At 35.1% G+C, this 21,014-nt stretch overlaps 2 protein-coding genes across 2 annotated transcripts in view; both read right to left on the bottom strand.

Moving 5' to 3' along the window:
- Positions 1-16,925: 16,925 nt before the first annotated feature.
- Positions 16,926-19,302, bottom strand: LOC307154716 (deoxynucleoside triphosphate triphosphohydrolase SAMHD1-like; the record flags this gene model as incomplete). Its single annotated transcript, XM_079864802.1, has 10 exons — positions 16,926-17,090; positions 17,308-17,412; positions 17,539-17,631; positions 17,715-17,851; positions 18,023-18,135; positions 18,269-18,360; positions 18,570-18,678; positions 18,802-18,902; positions 18,986-19,135; positions 19,231-19,302. 10 exons carry the CDS (start codon positions 19,300-19,302, stop codon positions 16,926-16,928), a joined length of 1,137 nt encoding a protein of 378 aa, XP_079720928.1.
- LOC307154715 (deoxynucleoside triphosphate triphosphohydrolase SAMHD1-like) overlaps positions 16,926-21,014 on the bottom strand; it is a gene marked incomplete at its 3' end in the record, with an annotated part of 77,829 nt that continues 73,740 nt past the window's right edge. The window contains exons 3-16 of the mRNA XM_079864801.1: positions 20,678-20,772; positions 20,052-20,212; positions 19,657-19,772; positions 19,421-19,492; positions 19,231-19,262; positions 18,986-19,135; positions 18,802-18,902; positions 18,570-18,678; positions 18,269-18,360; positions 18,023-18,135; positions 17,715-17,851; positions 17,539-17,631; positions 17,308-17,412; positions 16,926-17,090 (exon numbers count right to left, since the gene is read on the bottom strand). Coding sequence (XP_079720927.1) covers positions 16,926-17,090; positions 17,308-17,412; positions 17,539-17,631; positions 17,715-17,851; positions 18,023-18,135; positions 18,269-18,360; positions 18,570-18,678; positions 18,802-18,902; positions 18,986-19,135; positions 19,231-19,262; positions 19,421-19,492; positions 19,657-19,772; positions 20,052-20,212; positions 20,678-20,772 — 1,541 coding nt within the window. The remainder of the gene's footprint in view (positions 17,091-17,307; positions 17,413-17,538; positions 17,632-17,714; positions 17,852-18,022; positions 18,136-18,268; positions 18,361-18,569; positions 18,679-18,801; positions 18,903-18,985; positions 19,136-19,230; positions 19,263-19,420; positions 19,493-19,656; positions 19,773-20,051; positions 20,213-20,677; positions 20,773-21,014) is intronic.

Genomic DNA, 21,014 nt, shown 5'->3' with positions numbered 1-21,014 from the left:
TATATATAGAATTTTTTTTTTTATATATATATATATATATATATATATATATATATATATATATATATATATATATATATATATATATATATATATATATATATATATTGTAGCTACCTAAACATTTGGTCAGGTAACCTAAATAATTTACTGTCTTGCGCTAACATGTTTTATTTGATTGAAAACAAATGATCGATTACAACTTTTATTTTTCCAATGAACATAAATTCCAATTATTAATTAATATGACTGTCTTCATTAGGTTGCAGCAGTGAGAGTAACAGGTGAAAATGTCTCTAATGTAACAGTTGCACAATGTATCACTGGGTTACTGGTTTTCTTTGCAGTTTGCACATGAGTTAATCACATTCACTGTCTGTCATGTTACATCTATAAAGTTTAGCAGTCATGGACTAATGGAAAGAGAGTCAGAGTCGTCAGAGAGTCTCTATACAGTTCTTTAAAAAATATAAAATTGCATCAATTTTTCTTGTATACCAATTAATTTAAAGGGAGAAGGTTACATTAAACACATAAATTAGCTACATATCATGTTATATTCACTATTGTCTTATATATAATTGTTCAATAGTCTATACCGTATTAATGCAACTACATCAGAAGTAACTGTAATTAAATAAAAAAATAAATACAAAATAATAATAATAGTAATCCCTTACTTTATTTTGTCAAGGGAAAGGTAATTCAATTACAGTAATTAATTCCTTATTAATGCATTACACCCAACATGTTTATTATTTATTATATTTATAATTATGTATAATGCACATAATACATATATATATAATTATATTTATACATATAAGCTTTAATATTAAGCTTTGAAACTGATTAATCAAACGTGTATTTTTTTGAGCTCTTATTTAAATTCAGCTGATTCACATGCATTGATATAGTCAGATATTTTCTTTCAGCTGCCATCTCAAGCTCTCGCTGCAGCAGAAGTGTTTAAATTCAGGATATTTTTCATCTTTATTTGAGAAGTTAAGTGAATCAAACTGACGCTCTCTATGTTCCGTGTGATTGGCTGTTCGCTGCACGTGACACATTTTCAGGCGCACACTTGAGTTAATCACAAACTCTGGATAATAAAACATGAGTTGACAGAGAACTTTTACCGAGCCCGCTGAACTTGATCGAAACCATGTTGGATTTGTCTGATTTTGGCTACTTTAAACCTACACTGAATCTCAGAGTTTGTTTAACTAGCTTCATGCAACGAGTGACTACTAGCTAAAGTTCCAATCTGAAGTGGCCGTTTGGATCACACCTGACCTGAGAGCGAAAAAATTATAATAAAAACAAAAATTAAGAAAGTACTGTGTTTGAAGATATTTCTCTACCAGGACATTTTAATGCATAAAGCCATAATTGTGTAGCCTTCGCACATTTTGACCAAAATCAATGAACCAGTGATTGTCAATGTTGCCTCTATTGTAAAAACGCCATAAAATGAGACGCACAATGTTTGTCATGTCATGACGCGATTTTACAAGACAAAAACTGCTTCTGTTGTGGTAAACTTGGCACAGTACAAAGTCAATGTTGAATAGCCTACTGTACTTCTACTAGGCTACATCATAGACACTTGTATTAAACTACTAGTAGCTACTAACACTTGTTTTAAATCAACATGTATTACCACAAAAAGCGTTTCAAACCGTGTATAGACTTCAAGTTCCTGTATTCACACACTGTTGTGGGAAAACATTAAAAGCGAAATAGACAATAATAAATTGATATATGACTATACCTGAGTTTATTGCACTTAAATGAACTGCTAAGAAAAGGAGTACCAGATAAGGATTATTTGGCTTGTAACAAGAGCTCAACCCTTTTCATAAAAGAAGCTTACATAAAGCTTACATGAAATTTCTATATAGAACTTAATGGCACAATAAATGTTAGCTTTCTTTACATTTTAATTTTAATTTTCCACATGTTTTAGTTTAATTAAGTTTAATTGTATTCATGTTTTTAATCCCTCTATACCTCGTTTTACAATACCTAATAGCCTCCATATAGGGATTACACATACAAGCTGAATACATTTTTGATAAATCAATATTGTAAATAAATAAATACATTAAAAAAACACACAAGGAAGATGTAAAATATTGTAATGAAGGCTAGAGATTGGCATGGTTTTATTTCAGTTAGCCTAATAGCTGGTTTGATTTGCATTGAGAGATGATCTTATGGAAAGTACTTACCATGCCAATCTCTAGGTATGGTGAAGGCTATGTGATGATGTGGGGCTATTTTAATTTCAAAGGCCAAGGGAACTTTATCAGGATGCATAGTGTCCTGGATCCATGAAGTAACTGGCCTTTAAAAATAAAAATCTGCCTGCCTCTATGGGAATTTAACATAGGGGTGTCCAAACTTATGCACCCTGTATTTTAAGGAAGAACATTTATTTATTTACAATACATTATTCATTCACAAAGGAAATTGGTGTCCTTAAAGGTTGGATTTTTCCAATTTTTTTTAATTAAGGCATTAAGTTCAATTTCCAAAAGATGATTTTTTTATTCCTCTTTTTAGTCAACTTTAGCATGGGTGTCTAAACTTATGCATAGCACTGTATATTCGCTATACGCTTGCTAGGAACGTTTTTCTTCATGGAAGTTTTGCCTTTGTTGAGCTAATAAAATATTTAAAACTCAGTCGAATCAATATTTTGTGTACAGTTATTTAATTATGCCATCCAGTATCGTGGACTCGCTCTCTATTGTTTCATACAAACGCATATGCTGCCATTTTGTGACTAGTGTGGGTCCTCATCACCCTGTCGGGGGTTTATTCTCAGATAACAACCGGCTGGATGTACATTATCTTACTTAATGTATTAACTAACATGAATGAGCAATACATTTGTTACAGTATTTATTAATTTTTGTTAATGTTAGTTAATAAAAATACAGCTGTTCATTGTTTGTTCATGTTAATTCACAGTGCATTAAATCATGTTAAGAAATGCAACCTTTGATTTTAATAATGTATTTGTTACAACACAGAAGGGGCAGACACAAGGATGAGGTAATGAGAGTTTATTGTAATCAACCAGAAGAGTGAACGGAGTGCAGATGAAGGTGAGTAGATCTGAATATAGTCCCGATGATGATGACTTGAATGATACTGTATGTCTTTCTTGCAGATGGAGAGCGGAGAGGGATTACCAGAACCGGAGGAGACACTGGGGAACACAGGAGACGAAGACCCACGAGGTAGACTGGGAGACTGGGAGAGGAAGCCACGGAACAGGTAAGTAGTATGAGGAGTCCTGGAGGTAAGCATTCAGAGAAACGTCTTGGTGCAAACGATACCGGACAATGAGTGAGAGTGAGAGCGGGGTTTAAGTGCAGGAGGTGAATGATGAACTGATGATGTGCAGGTGTGTGTGATCAGTATTCGGGAGAGGATGTGCGCCGTGATTGGGTGAGGGTGGAGTCTGGCGTGATTGTAACAGTATTAGTAAATGTTGAAATTAATATTAACTAAGATAAATGCTGTAGAAGTGTTGTTCATGCGTAGTTCATGTTAACTAAGGTAGTTAACTAATGAACCTTATTGTAAAGTGTTAAACATTTTGTTTTAATGTTCCAGTCTAGCATATGTATATTTTGGATGCAGTGTATTTTGGATAAAAGTGTCTGCCAAATGCATAAATGTAAATGCCCTTCTTTAAAAAGTATGGTTCTGTTTTGGGCTACTAATATATGGTAACATTTAATAGTGTCATTATTCTCAAATTTTTCTCAATTTTGCAGTGGTTGCATTTTTATTGTTTTTTGTACTGTTCTTAATGTGAGATGATCTAATATTTTATGCGACTGAATCAATCAATTAGGTTGCAGCATTGAACACAACTTTAAATTGTCAGATCAGGTTAAAATGTCTCTGTAAAGTAACAGCTGCACTGTGTAACACTGGGTGACTGGTTTTCTTCAATAAATCTTTGCACATGGTGAATCACATTCTCTGTCTGTCACATTGCTTTTTTTTTTTAATTCAGAGTGAGAGATCCAGATTGAGGTCATTGCTTGGTTCATCAAGTGTCACCTGACCAGACAAGACATATTTCATCCCAGTTATGACATGCACACACACGCACATTAATATATATATACTCCTGTGTATATACTGTACATATGGAGCCTGTCATCACTTGTGTTTGTTCATGTGAGCTGCAGGTTCTCATTAGATTAATAAGTGTGTAGTTGTGTCATGTTTTCTGCAGGAGAGGCTGGAGGCTTCAGTCAATGTGCTGGAACTGTGACCTCATGAAACAAACACGTAAAACCGCTGTTGAACACGAACTGGTGAGTTCAGAAGTCAATCCATGCATCATATTATATCCATAAATCTATATACTTCATCAGTTCTTGGAGTTCAGTTCTCTAGTTTGAAAACATGGATGAAGTGATTAATTTAATTTACAGTGCCATGAGAGTGACTGAGGAAGAGATGAAGATGGATGGTGTTAATGTTCATGAGGTATGATCTGCTGTTCTAGGGAGAGTTTCCCAAAGACAAGCATGGTCGCAAATTCCCTTGATACCAACACAACAGAACTTGCGATCATAGTTTGCTAACAATGCTTGTGAACGTCCCGTTCACGTCCCGGTTCATCTGTTTCTTGTAAAAGGAATAATTTGCTGAATTCATAGAGATTTTCCCTTATGGAAAGAAAATATATTTATGATCAATATATTAAATATATGCAAAAAATATATGCAATAATTTTACAATATATTGTATGAAGAGTTCAGATGCAAAAGCCTCTAAGTGCCATCTGAAATTTTCTTCTAGAATGATCATTTTTATAAAGCTTGTATATTTAAGTTAAGTAATTTCACTTAAATGACAATTAATGGGCAATTTTCATTGCCATTTAAGTGAAATTATTGAACTTAAATATACGAGCTTGATAAAAATGATCATTCTAGAAGAAAATTTCAGATGGCACTTAGGGGCTATTTACACCTGGCCACTTCATGTGTTTTCTCAGATCGGATAGCTATCTGATTTATCAAAACGATTCCATTTACACCTGGTCACATAAATGTGTTTTTGCGAAACGGATATATATATAACGGATAATTCCCGCGCTATATGCAGATTTATACTACAGGGCCGTTGAATGCTTGAATCTGATTGGTTGACAAACGTTCTAAGGTGTGCATTATTTTCAGGGAAACGCACGGCTAAAGTAGTTCCAGGCAGGTCTTGACAGCATTACAGTTCCATATCACTTAATTCGCGTAGTTAACTGTAATAACGGAAAATAGGATACAATTCATAACAAGAAAAAAACATGCAGCCCCATGCGCTTGATCTGGAATTTTCAATGTCTAGCTTCACAATCAATAGAAACATGCAGTTTAATTTTAATAAATAAAGTATATAGTCCTATCTATATTATAATCAATAGAAAATTCAACTGAATATAGGCTAAATAAATGGATAGTCCTGCAGTACGGATTTTTATTGCAGATACTAACAAATAAATAATTATTGATAGGCATACTTGTTAAAATGGCTTTGTGTTTCATTTATTTGTCTAGGCTACGATCTCTCAATGAAAAAAAAGAAGAATGAACGAATTAATTAAAACGAATTAATAAATAAATAACACTGTTAGACCTTACCGGGTTTTTTTTACAGTAAAATACTGGCAACACTGTTGCCAGTAAAATACTGTTAATTGTACAGTTCTTTACTGTAATCTAGTTTGTTTCTGTAAAAATGCACTAAATTCTAATTACACTTGCAGAAACCGACTGCCTTAAATTGACCAACTGTCATTTAAATGTATTAACTAAAATTTATAATGCATTAATAATGTGAGCAAAGTATTACTGTGAACTTCTTTCATTTTAGACCACTAAAAAACTATTGAACATAAAGAGATTTCCACTGGACCAGCAACTACACAGTCACCGCCTGTTAAATAAAGCAACATGCAGCATATCATCAGTGTTTGTAGATCTTCTCCTGGACTGAAGCACAGGCTCTACTCTTCTGCACAATGGTGACCCAAAAATTAATTTTACAGTAAACTACTGGCAACAGTGTTGCCAGTATATACCTGTTTTATAACTTACAGTTTATTACTGTTAAAATACATTTTGTGGGTGTGACTTTTTATCTTACACTGTTAACCCTTTCAACCCCACAGGGAAATCCACACTACAAAGAGTAAAAGTAACATTGAGACAGTGTTGCAGTGAGATAATTAAGGGAATATGTAAGTGATTGTTGAGCATTAGTGATGAACACCTGCTGTTAGAACAGAAAATAGAGAAACACAATAACTACGACTGACTTCCAGCCATTACACATTTCACTTATTATTAACCAGTATGACTTTATTTCTGTCATACATCTACAAAAGTTGTTATTAAGATGTTTAATTGAAAATGTTTGTTTGAAGTTACCATTATAGAGATCAGTGTTTGCTTTAGTTGGGATGCTGATGCTAAACCATTAGTTTTTCTTTTGCTGCTTGAGCTGTGTTGTTGCAAGTCACACTTGTGTGCACAGTTTATGATTGATTGCGGTTGTAATGCTTATGGTGACAAATTCATCATATTGCCGGTTCATTCACTAAGGAATTAATTCTTATTCATTCAGAGTTTTATCCTCGATCAAAAGTGTTACATTAGCACTACTGTGAAACTACAGCAATAAATTACTATGACTCATTTTTTTTAACACATCATGCATAAACCAAAAAAAAAGCTACACTATGTTTTAGAAACACAGAGATAACACAATTTAGCACATTAATCTCAACAATGGTGGCAATATTTTTTATTTTTTTTTTTCATGCAGCAGTGCATGCTGGGAGTTTTATATTATCCTGGAACCCAGCATGCATTGCGACATGAAACTTTTCACCATTGTTGAGATTCATATGTTGATTGTTGATGTCTGTGTGTGTCTGAGTCAAGCAGGAGTAAAATAAAATTGAATGCACTGTATGATTGTTATTTTTCAGAAGACATGATTACAGAAATTTTGATTTCATTTTGTAGATACACAGATTTATGCTAAATATGACATACCCATAATTACAATCAATATATACATGAAAAATCTGAAAATCAGATAATGCAAGATGACTGTGACATGATCACAAAAGTCAAAAACACCTGATCATCTTCCTCTTGACTATTTCTTGCAATAACAAATGTGTTTTATAAACTCACTGTTACAGCAGTCAGAGAGAGATGAATAGTAAGAAGTCAAGGTACAAGAGACCAACTAAAGCAAATACTGATCTCCATCATGGTGACAACAAACTTTATTATTAACTAAATCTCTGTTAATTCTCAACAAGAACTTTTGTACATGTATGAAAGAAATAATCGTAAACTGGTTTGTAAACTGGTTTCACACTCAGTGTTGCTGGAAGTCAATTGTAGTTTTTGTGTTTCTCTTTTTTCTGTTCTTGTTTCTCTGTCCTTCAGTGATTCTGCTTATCAGTTGTTCATCAGTGTCTCAATTCACTCACTTATTTTCATTCACTCTGTCAAGAGGACTATATTAGTGAACTAATGTAGGGAATAGTGAATAAGGTTATAGGGTGTGATTGGGAAAACAGCCTCTGAGTGTCGATTTTGAGCACTGTTAATTCACAGTATATTCCTGTAGGCTATTTTTGTTTTCTACAGTATATTACTGTTTTAATGGAAAATGGTATGATACTGTCTGAATTACGCCTTTTTTTACAGCAAGGGCTAACAGTGAATAATATTGACGCAAATGCTTTTCTGTCTCATTATTGCAACATCTCTCTCTAATAACTGCATTAATAACTGGGGACACACTTTAAGGCGGTTATGAATGTAATTTGATACGTATGACTGATCATGATCATGCCCAAACGCGTGTTCAGCGCGTTCAGTCTGTGTTCAAAGTCGGTGTTTAAAATCTGCTGCGATGAAAACAGTCAGAGAATGTGTCAGCTAGTCATGTGTCCAGCATTAGTCTGCTATCAGTGGCTCAAACCTCCGTTACTAACTCTAAAATGACGTTTTGGAATTAGCAACGGAGGCATTGGATTAGATGCGTAAGAAATTAGTCCTACATACAAGAGCGTTTTAATGACAAAAACTTTACAAACGTCTTGAAATATAATCTGAACAATGTTTCGAGGTGTGGTAACTGTAGTATAAGCGGAATAATTGACTTCAGACCGTTGAATTATTAGAAAAATAATGCACACCCGAGGTGAACGGCCACTCCGCTTCGCGTCGTGACCGCATTACCACCTCGGGTGTGCATTATTTTTCTATTATACCATGGGCTGTTTAAATACTCGATTCTGATTGGCTGGAAGGTGTGCAGTAAAACCGTTTAATGCACAGGTAGTTCCAGTCAGTTTGATTACAGTTCGAAATTAATCCGCTACATTGGTAACCATAGTAACACAGATACACTTGCAAGCAGAGTGAGAGACGCAAACGTTTAGGTAGGCTAAATGGATGATTTTTGAATATCGTTTAATTTGTTTCAGTGTTGCCTGTCATTCATAAATAATTGTAATAAATCCATTAAAGAATCATTAAGTTAGCTATATGCTTAAGCAACGAGGGGACTGTAGCTGCTAGACTTTAAAGAAGAGATCGACGCACACAGGTAACTCGCGCACGCATCTCTCTCTCTCTCTCTCTGTTCCTTCTCCTTCAGTTCTCTGTCTCTCTCTTTTAATAATGAATTTAAATAAATGTGAATTCATTCAAATAAAAGCAATCCGATGGCTCTACTTTATTTAAAGCGGACGGAGTGCAAGAACTGACGAGCCTTAACTTAAGAAATAACCGTCATTTTTACACGTCTGTTAAAAAATTACACTGTAAACATCAGTTACAGCTTTAACTTATTTTTAACTTGGCAAATAACCAAGGTATAAGCGGGATAATCCACGGCTAGCCATGCATTAAAGAATTTTTTCTCCGCTTCGCGTCGGGTGGTTCTTCGCCTCTACGTCGTGCATTAAAATCCTTTAATGCATGGCTAGCCGTGGATTATCCCTTACATAATTCAACGGCCTGTCGTCAATTATTCCTTACTTAATGGAGTGCACGTCACGAAAGCAACAGATATGAGCTGCATTTTTTTGATCATCAGCTAAAATTTAAAAATCAAAGACCGCAATAAGAGAGAGCAGTAAGCCCTGGTAAGATCATTTAGTTTCTTTAATTTTAATGATGATGATTGTGTGTTAAGCATCTGCGACTTACTTTCACTTTGATTTGCGATAGTTTGCACGTTGGATTAATGAATAGATGCTCTGCTTCTCATCTGCGGTGACGCGCGTGTTCCAGTAGCGTCGTCATATCTGGCTATAACATTACATAGTATAACACGCTCTCACACGTTTATTTTTTAGCATTTTTGGGAGGAGTACAATTTACATATGTGGTTTCAACAACCAGATGCATTTATTTTACACTTGTCCAGTTTCGTCTGGAATGCGACCCAGACCACCTCCTGAAGTGGTTTGAGCGATCGGATTCAAATCCGTCTCGAATGCGTTTCGGAGGGCATTTACACCTGGTCTTTTCACGATCGGATAGCTATCCGATCTGAGAAAACGCATGAAGTGGACAGGTGTAAACAGCCCCAGGGCTTTTGCATCTGAACTCTTCGTATAATACATAGGGAATTGCCGCTTTTCATATTTTGAAAAAAAATTACAATATATTTAGGCTACTATATAACACAAATAATTTTTTGAAGTGAGTTTTCAGTATTTTTTTTACAGTGTGTGGAAACTGATTGCTTTAAATTTCTCAAGTATGCTTTATATTGATCATAAATATACAGAAATATATTTTCTTTCCATAAGGGTTGTCAAACATTTAATGATAGTTTTGTGATGAAACCTCTAGCACAAAATATTGATTGTGGTCCACGTCCTCAAACGATGTGTGTTGTTGAAAAGTGTACTGCTATTTTACTAAGTTATCAGACACGTCTCCCTTGTTTCTCCATGTTGGGGGGATTTTGCTTGATGTATACTTAGCATGTATTGTCAATCTTCATTGTTACTCACAGCAGCGTGTTGTGTGTGTATCGGCAGTGGAAAGTTACGTACTTGCTCTGCAGTACACTGTTAAAAAAACCCGTGAAATTTACGGTAAAAAACCGGCAGCTGTGGTTGCCAGTATTTTACCGTAAAAAATAAGGTAGCAACCTTTTATGTTTTACGGGATTTAAATTTATGGGCAAAAAAACACAATGTAAAAAAAACCCTGTGAAATTTACGGTAAAAAACGTTAGCTTGGTTGCCAGCATTTTACCGTAAAAAATATGGTAGCAACCTTACTTTGAAAAAAAAAAAAAAAAAAAAAACCTTCAGCTGTGGTTCCCAGTACTTTACCATAAAAACTACAGTAGGAACCTTTTAGTTTTCACAGGACAACCGTTATATTACATACACCGATAAATGTTATCATTAAATTTCACTGAAGTATTAAAGTCTGCTTTATATCTTTGTAATATACTGATAACCATCATAATTACACAAGTGGCAAAAAAGAAAAAAACACGATGAATTAAGTATATCATTAGTTTTTCACAAACTGAGGTACATGGTAGTATTGAGAAAGTGCACAGTCTCATACACACAAACACAAAACACCATCATGGTGACACACACATGACTCCAAATAATGCCATAAACATTCATTAAACAATATATGATGTAATATAAACCCAAAATGTATAAAACTGATAACAAAAACCAAGAAGAAACATAATTATTTAAATGAAATAGCATCAAATGTGAAGTGTCACACAGGGAATTCTGGGAATGTCCATTTAGAGAAACAACAAGAACTACAACTGACTTCAGCCACAGCCTCAGATGAAATCAACTGAAGATAAAAAACATTAAATCTGTGAAGATCTCAGCAGAGGAGGATTAAACAACTCCACAAACAGCATTACCAGCTTCACTTATTACTAACCAGACTGACTTTATTTCTGACAGACGTCTACAGTTCTGTTTGAGAATTAACAGAGGTTTAGATGTTGATGATTTATTGTTTCATTTGAAGTCACCATGATGGAGATCAGTGACTGCTTTAGTTGAGCTCTTGATCCTTGACTTTCTAACTTTAGTTTTTCTCTGCCTGCTGTAACTCTGTGTTTATAAGACATGTTGAGTATGGCTAGGAAATCAGAGAGAAAATGAATCGTGTGATGGCAGTTGTGAATCAATGATGGTACACACAGATATCCTTCTTTCTGACTTTGGTTTATGTTGTTGATTAGTGAATAACTTTTTGATATAATATAAAGGATTTCTTAAAAGTTGTTTAAAAATAAAAAATCATTATTTTAGGCACACACAGATGTCAAGATTCAGTCTATGCATCTCAACAATGGCGACGAGCAGAATATTCAATTAGGAAAAGTAAATTACATAGACAACTCAGATCATAATTTATTCATACCGCAATGCATGATGGGAGCCATTAATGAGTTGTGATTGGTGGCAGCCACTGCAACATGCTTTATTATTGTCACCATTGTTGAGATTCACAGGCTGATTATTGATGTCTGTGTTTTAAATTAACTTATCTGAATGTCTTTTGATCAGAACAATGTTTATTAAATATTTTGAATTATAAGTAAAGTACTGATAATCATAGGCTGAAGAATCACTAAACTGCAGCTAACAAGTTAAACCAAACTATCTCAATAAGTTTCCTTTTTCAGATCACAGCATGATTATGTCAAAACATAACCAACACTATAAGATAACATTTTACTTTGTTCAATTAACTATTATAAATCAATAACAGCAGACAAACAACAGTAAATATTAAAGTAAATATATAATGGTCTAGAGCCCAACTAAAGCAAACACCCATCACCTTAATGGTAACTTACAATTTGTGATTTTCTTCTTCAGTGATTCTGCTTGTTAACATCAGGTGTCTTCAATAATGCTCAATCATCACTAAATTAATCACTTAATTATCTCCTCAGCCCTAAATGCCGCTTCATCTGAAAGCAGGTGATGGTGATTTACTACTAATCAAGGAACCGGCTTTACTGACGAGATGCGCATAACAATATCGCGATTTAAATCGCCCAGCCCTAATTGAGCCTCCAATCAAAACTCATCAGTATCTCCCAGCATGCATTGCAGCAGGAATACGTTATGCTGAATTGCCTTAGTATTTTCTTTTATTATTATATCTGCTTTTATTTTTTATGTTGTTTTTGTTGCAGCTTTTTAGTAGCTTGTTTTGTGATGGTCAGAGTTTTATCTGATTATTGTGTTGATTGTCACCGTTGTTGAGATTCATACGCTGAATCTTGATTTGTGTGTTGGTTTAAATCAAGCAGTAGTTTAAATCCTTTTTTCTACACCATGTATTTTTAAAGTTCTTCAGATTATCTGTTGCTCATTTACAGAAATATTATACTCAATAATATGAAATATTTATTTGTAATATTATAATCAATATTATCACTTCGCTCAAAGTGAGAGATAAGACTCTTTATGAGGTCAGTGAATCAGGCCACAATATGACGATTTTCTCATCTTTAACCTGCCATCATCACCTGGTCACATTTTCTCTCTGATTTTCATACCATAACATTTGTGTTTTATAACCACACAGTTCAGGCAGTCAGAGTAAATCTAAAGTTAAAAAGTCAACGGTCAAGAGCCCAACTAAAGCAAACACTCATCTCCATAATGGTAACTTCAAACTTTATTATTTTCAATAAAACATCAACGTCTAAACCTCTGGTAATTCTCAATAATTAGATTACAGGAAACCACAGCTGGCAGGTTTTTATTTTTTATTTTTTATATAAAAGTTCAGTTCAATGTTCAATGCCATAAAACCTAAAAAATTACTACCGTATTTTACCGTATAAACTTTAGTTCAGTGCCGTAAAAGCAAAAACAATTCTACCGTATTTTTTACGGTAAAGTAATGGCAACCACAGCTGCCAGTTTTTTTCCGTAATATTTAGATCACTGCCGTAAAACCTAAAATATTACTACCGTATTTTTTACGGTAAATCGCTTTCAACCAGCTGCCAGTTTTTTACCGTAAACTTTAGTTCAATGCCGTAAAACATAAATATTTATACCGTATTTTTTACGGTAAAGTACTGGCAACCAGCTGGCAGTTTTTCACCGTAATTTTTAGTTCGATGATGTAAAATGCTACCGTATTTTTTACGGAAAGGTACGGTAAATGCAACGGTATGTTTTTTTTTTTACAGTGTACTTCCAAAATCCGTACATTTAACAGTATATTAATGTAAAATTACATGAAATGTCCCGTGAGAGCTATTACAGTTTTTCACTGTATATAGTAAGGGTACATACCGTTAAGGAATTAACATTTTTTTTCCGTTGCTTTTTTACAGTTTTTTACTGTTAAAATTACGAACATTTTTTACAGTGTAGCTATAATTAACAGCAGCAATAACGGCAAGACCAAACACATCAACAATGTCATATTCATTACCATGCATGAAACTTGAAACTCTAGATGGCACAGGCTGATAAGTGCTTAACCCAATCTTCTTGCAATTACATCATTCTTTATAGGACACCGCTTATTTGTTCCTGCTGTATCAGTGCCAATGACCTCGATGTTCAACATTCAAAAACTTGCCTATTGTTTGCTGTAGCAGTTTGCAGTGTGCTTTCAGAAACCCTACACCTTCTCCAGCTCCACTTATTATGTTTTTAATATTTTTACTGCAGTAGTAGTACATCTCGACAGGTTATTCTCTCTGCCTCACACAATGTGCTCATGATTTAATTTTAGACAGTTTTAACTATAGGTAGGTCAGGTGTAACATATAGTACTGGTAACCGACAGCAAAAAAGCTATTATTAGATAATATTTATAGTAATACAATAAAACTTAAGTTCATACCGTGTGTGTATTCAATCACCTAAACCATCTTAAAGCACAACTGCTTTGAGAATGTGATGAAGCTCTGCACCACTAGATGGAGTATGATTGCTTTTCAAATGGCTAGAAGTGAAAGTCAAAGAGGACAAAAGATACACTATTCCAAGGCTTTAAACCTGTTAAAACTGGATATTTAAACGGCAGCATATTTTGATTAGTCCTAAACGTATTCTTCCATTAAACCAGTCATATAAAAATGTTTTTCTAGTTTTGCTTTTCTTCCTTACATGAGATTTTTAATCTGGATAATTATATTTTGATGCGAGTTTTGGTTAAAGGTGCAGTGTGTGTGACTGACAGCTAGCGGTTGAAATGGGTATTGCAGTCCAAATTCTAAATATTGGAGAGAGTTGTTTCCCGCCCCCCTTCACCTCAGATTGAGGACATGCAACAGGAACAAGCGCTATTGACAATGAAAGGCGAGGAGGTATACACACTGTAAGTTGATGAATTGATTTATTGATTTATGATGAGTGATATCATCTTTATCATTTTTAGATGAGTGCGGAGGCTTTTAGGTAGAGTAGAATCTGTGATCTCTGACCCAGTTTGTTCGCTAGCTTCTATGGCTGCAATATGCTGTGTTTTCTGCCAACTGGCAACCTGTGATAGTGAAATACTATTGGCTAAATTGGCACATGCGATATCCACAGACCAAAACAAAAACAGACATTCTGACACAGAACACACATTTCAAAGTAAAATAGCTGGCGGCCCAGATCTGGCCCACATCTGGCACATGTGGAAAGACGATCTGGTCCACATGCGGCGTAGAATGATGGCCAGGCTTTCCTTCAGTGATTCTGCTTGTTAACAGGCTTATTAAGGCTGAGATGACTCCATATTTAATATACACAGGTTTTGTGGCTCAGATAAGGTCCAGTTCTGGTTTATTTATTTTGCTCTTGGCTGACATGTGGCATTGCCATGGCCTGCTTGTGGCCCAGATCTGGCAAACAGGAGTAAGCCACCCAATAATCCATCAATTACCTATATCTATAAATCACCCAACAAACCTGTCAAAGCATAACCCTTCACCATCCTCTACGTTTAGTTGCTAACAGAGTCTATAACCAGCATCCAACACCACATTTTTGTGAATAAGCAAATAGAGCTGCTCAAACAATTTATATCAGTACCCAGCGGGCATCTTGATGTCAAAATTACGTCAAGAAATAGGTCAAAAATGAAAGTCAAATTGACGTCAAAGTGTTGATGTCAATTTGATGTCAAGATTTGACCTCTGCTGATGTCATTTTGCCAAACAAAAAGGTGAAATGCATGGCCGTACACTTATCACCAGCTTCACTTAAAACTAACCAGATTTACTTTATTTAATTTCCAGTTTAAATAAATATAATATTTAAATAGTTTAAAATATATTAAACATATTTTGATGACACCATGATGGTGGTTAGCGTTTGCTTTAGTTGTGCTCTTGACCCTTGACTCTTTAAAATAAAATTTCTCTGGCTGCTATAACTGTGTGTTTATAAAGCACAACTATTGTAGTTAAAAAAGCCATGAGATCAGGAGATGTTGGCGGTTTATTGAAGATGATGACAATATCATCATGTAATTGCCTGAATCGCTGATCTTATTCAGTGTCTGATGTTTGATTATATAGGACTTGTGATTTTAATGTTGTATTATAATAGAAGCCATTTAATTTTACAGCATGAGAATAATTTTTTTAATTAATAAAGGATTTTAAAAACATTTAATGCATTAAACTCAACATTATTACTTAGCTATCAAGAATCAGTGTATGACTCTCAACAATGGTGACAATCAGTGAAATGCTTCAGCTGCAGTGCATGCTGGGAACCACCAATCAAAACTCACCCATATCTCCCAGCATGCATTGCGGCTTTAATAAATTATGCAGCTGGAGTTGATCTGATTATCTGGATATTTTGTTTGATTGTCACCATTGTTGAGATTCATATGCTGTTTCTTGATGTCTGTGTGTGTCTCAGTAATGCCATAGATGAAACGTTTTTGTGCACTAAATAGTTATTAAAAACCAAGTATTATTTGATAACATTGCTAGACATGCTGTAGAATCAAATTACTTTTATCATGAATAAAATCACTTTTATACCATAAGTCCTATATAATCAAAGCATTAGACACTGAATAAGCTCAGGGATTCAGGCAGTTACATGATGATTTCGTCAATAAACAGCCAACATCTCCTGATCTCAGTTTCTGATGGCTTTTTTAACACACAGTTAAAACAGCCAGAGAAATTTTTATATTAAAGAGTCAAGGGTCAAGAGCACAACTAAAGCAAACGCTAACCACCATCATGGTGACTTTAAAATACAAAATATGATTTCATTAAACTGGAAATTAAATAAAGTAAATCTGGTTAGTGTAAGTGAAGCTGGTAATAAGTGTACGGTCATGCATTTCACCTTTTTGTTTGGCAAAATGACATCAGCAGAGGTCAAAATCTTGACATCAAATTGACATCAACACTTTGACGTCAATTTGACTTTCATTTTTGACCTATTTCTTGACGTAATTTTGACATCAATTTGATGTCATATTGATGTTAAATTGACATCAAATGCCCACTGGGTAGTTATGGCCAAATATTCTTCTGTATATGTGAAGAACTGAAATATCCCAACAGGCAGCACTTCAGTTTTACCCAAGGTCAACTCCTTTTAAAAGCAGCGATTGGCTTTGCTTCACACTATACATCAATGACAAGTTCTTCCTCTGACTGAATAAAAATGCAATTCCCATTATATAATTAACACTCTTTGATTTTAAAATATTTTCCATTATACTTTCATAATCTGTATGGTTCTTCAATGGCACAGACATGAATGATCTTTCACCTCCTTGATGATAAAGTGTCTCAGAAGTGCATTCATTAAACAAACTGACTCTGCAGCCATAAACTTTAGATATTATAAATCATACACGGAGTCCAAAATTGTCTTTACACCACTTCTTAAAGCACTCATGAATCTCTTCCACCTTCTTCTCCTCCATCTTATCTTCAGCTGTCTGATCATCAGTTCTTCTGTAATACACTCTGACAAGCTCTTCATTGAACTTCTTTGGTAGGAAACTGGACAACTGTCAATACAAGACAAATATCACACTCAATGAGTTTTATAAAGAGACTCAATCATTGAGTAAATGAAGTACACTGCAAACTTCACTGAGCCGAACAAGACACATTTCAAGCTCCAGTCTGATTGGTTTAACAAAAGAACATTGTAAGTGAATAAATGGCACCCATTTAGAAAGATTATGCAATGATCTGAAATAAAACAGTTTGAGTCATGAGTACCTGATAATCTTTAATGGTTGAAGCTTGGTTGGGATTCCTCTTGCTGTAGAAATAAACGGATTCAATGGGGTTTTTGTCCTTCATGCCGTGATCCAGATCAACCACCTGAGCTTGTGAGAACATGAGATTCACTAAACAATTCTGTTTTATTTCAGTGTAAAAACATGCATCTAAGTCACTAAACACATGTTATCTGGTTTAAGTATGTAAATCAGCTCTGAAATAACTTACATAAACTGGTAATTCTTCGGCGTTCAGAGAAACAGTCGGGTCAGTGGGTTTGTACTTCTGCACTGCAGCTTTCCATGATTCTGTCAGCTGTTCCTGAATTTTCAGATTTGAGAGGGTTTGTCAGTTGTATAGGGTTAATCAAACAGTACATCAGTGTTTTTCAGTTTCTCTCCAACCTTTGACTTGTGTTCCTCAGTCAGACGAGCTTCTCCCACAAACTTTGGCAGTTCTCTCCTGACGATCTTGTCCAGGATGTTTCTGGATTTCTTTAGATTATCAGCAGTGGAGGACGAGATCTGCTCAAAGATCTCATCTGACACAACAACAGAAGATTCATTGTTATACATGTTATTTCACATGTCCTGAGACACATAACCACATGTCTCAAAAGAGAATATGTTTATCCTGGTTTATGGTAATCCGGTATATCTGTAGATCTTTTAGCTTTGAGTTTACATGTTTTTCACCTGTTCTTTGAGCTGACCTGTGAGTTTGCTGTATTCCTCTGCTGTCTTTATGGCTTCAGAAATCTTCAGCATATCTTCAGGTTTCCCTTCATGAAGATCACGATCAGCTAGTACGAGCGCATCTGCAAACCTAACACATTTGAGTTAGTGTTTCCAACATTTGAAGAATCACAGTCCAATGCTGAATTTGTGTAAGAAGAATAAGTCATGCAGCAGGTTAAATATTGTGAAATCTCATATTCACTGCAAACAGAGAGACTCACATCTCTTCAGTTATGTAGCCGATCTTGTGCTGGTAGGCCTGGCGATGGAGAGTGTATCGAGTGCGAAACATGTCATAAACATTATCTGCCTCCTGTTAGACATACAAACACCAGAGTCACAGATCCAGTTCCCATAATGCAGTGTTCACATTCAAGAGCTAATGTCACTTCTGAAGTTTTAAGCAGAGAATATAAATATAAAACAGAGTAGATGAATCTTGAATATATTCAGTACGTCATACATTCAATATGTGTGTGTCTTTGATTAATAATCATAGTGTGTGATAATTGAATCATGCACCTTGTCTCTAAAGCAGATGTGATTTCTCCCGTTCACTTCACACACTCGAGCGAACTTCAGCAGACGCTGATGGTCAAAGCTGTTTCGAATGCCGAGGTGATGACAGTCTCTGAGAAATAAACATTAAATATAAATATAAAAAGGATATATAAATGAGAGGATAATTTGGCTCAAAGTTATAATAGATTCTACATCATAGTACCATCTGTGCAAAATGCCTAATAATATGTACCGTGCGAAATAGTCCCATTTGTCCACATCAATGCCGTTCTGTTTGTTTGCCACAATCTCATACAGGAAGGATTTGTGTTCAGCTCTGCCCTCATATGTCCACTGAAAAAAGAAGCAAAGGCTTTATGTAAATGAGGCTTCATTCATGCTAACACATCAATAACAGATGAAGTATCAGTATGAACCTTATCAGATGGATCTTTTGCCCCTTCGATTAACTCTTTAATGAATTTTACGTCTTTATCATCCAGTCCGTGCTCTTTCAACACATTCTCATTCTCAGTCTTCAAACTCTTCACAATGTCATCAAACATCAGCACTGACATCTGCTCATGCTACAGTAAAGACACAAAGACAGATGAAATCATAAATACATATATTACAGAAACCAACAGCTCCGAGTGTGTGAGAGCAAAGTGTTCATTCTCACCTTCCACTTCTCAGGGATGTCATCAGGCAAGCCTAAGAAAAAAATGCAGGTCTCATGTGGATTGTAAGTCATGTTATGCACATTAACAAACTCTTTCAGGTTAATTTCCCAGACATACATGGCTTGAGTTCTCCATGTCCAAATGTAACAATAACATGAGTAAGAAATGTGCATGTCCACAGACACTTACCTCTTGTTTTTTTCATTGTTTTTGCTTTAGGAATAACCAGACCATCAAATACATGGGAAAATGGACCATGACCTAAAAAATAAAGAGAAACTGGATAATTCTAGGTATGGTTATCCTAAATCAATGCTCAATTTGACAAGGGTTTGGGTGAGTTTAGACTCCATGACAAATACAAAAAACGCAAAACACTGAATAGTGGATTATTTTCACTTTCCATGTGCATTAGTGCTACTCACCCAAGTCGTGACACAGTCCAGCGATCTGAACACACAGGAAATCCTGTTTGGTGATTTTGAGCTCTGGCTGATTATCATGAAGAATCTTGACCAGACACCCAGCTAAATACGCCACTCTTAACACACACACACACACACACACACACACACACACACACACACACATACACACACACACAACACCACAGTTTGCTACCAAAAACACTGAATAGCAAAAATATTTTTATTTGTTTACTTGTATGCTTTGTAAAAACATCAACAACATCAGAGAATTGTGAACGTGTAAATGTAGTAAAATATTTGAAATATTAACTTTAAATCTCTCAAATTGTTAAATTAAATATAATTAATTAAACAACCTAAAAAAAATTGATCTGAATATAATAATATTTCACCCAAGTGAGTGTTCGAAGCGATTGTGAGAAGCTCCCGGATACACCAGATATGTTCCTCCGAGTTGTTTGATGTGACGGAGTCTCTGAAACTGAGGTGTATCTGTGATCTTCACCAGCAGGGGGTGCAGCGCAATGTGACCATGAATGGGGTCGTTGAAGATCTACAGGATACAAAACGCACTAACATTTGATGCATTTCATGACTCAACATGTACAAAAACCATGTTGTTGACAAGTGATTTTGTGTCCTACAAAAATCATTTCACGGGTGAATTCACAGGCGACACGTGAGTAATTGAATCATTTACTCAACCTATTTGTTCCAAGCAATGATTCATTTAGGAACAAAGTGATGTTTATTTGAGTTTGTTTTGTTGCAAAAATAGATAAGTAAAGCACGCATTTGTGCAATTTCTCCATGAAAGGTGCTCTTTGTTATCCATTGAAATGGAAGAAACTTTTACACACAGACACCATGTGAGGCGTTACATTTAAATTTGATGGTAGACAATTGCAATTCACCAATTTAATACATATCAGCAGAACTGCTTGTATGTTCCTTTAGGGAGGAAGTGAAATGTGAAAAGACATTATAAGCAAAAATGTTAAATGAGTAGTTAATTTACCTTCATTTGTTCTTTTGAAAAGTCTAAGGAGTATTTCTTCAGGATGTCTTTCAATTCATCCGTAATAATCTCCCATGACTGTTGTTTCTCAGGCTCTGGAAAAGCATGACATTTTATATCCTCAGTGTAAAATCGCTTCGGTTACTAACATACTGTAATCTCGGTTCCCTGAGATGACAGGATTGAGCATTGCATCAGTGTTTTCTGACGCTTATGGGGAAAGCTCCCGTTTTTCTCAGAATACTGAAGCCTGATTGGTTCATGTCTTTGCACCTGCACAGACAAATGGGAAAGCCTGGGAAAGGAGGTCCCTTCTTAACTGAATGGGTATCACGCT

Source organism: Squalius cephalus (assembly GCF_949319135.1).
Source record: "Squalius cephalus genome assembly, chromosome: 2".
In the NCBI taxonomy this organism is placed as follows: Eukaryota; Metazoa; Chordata; class Actinopteri; order Cypriniformes; family Leuciscidae; genus Squalius; species Squalius cephalus.
The sequence above is the reverse complement of the archived record's forward strand: the minus strand, read 5'-3'. Positions and strand labels throughout refer to the sequence as shown.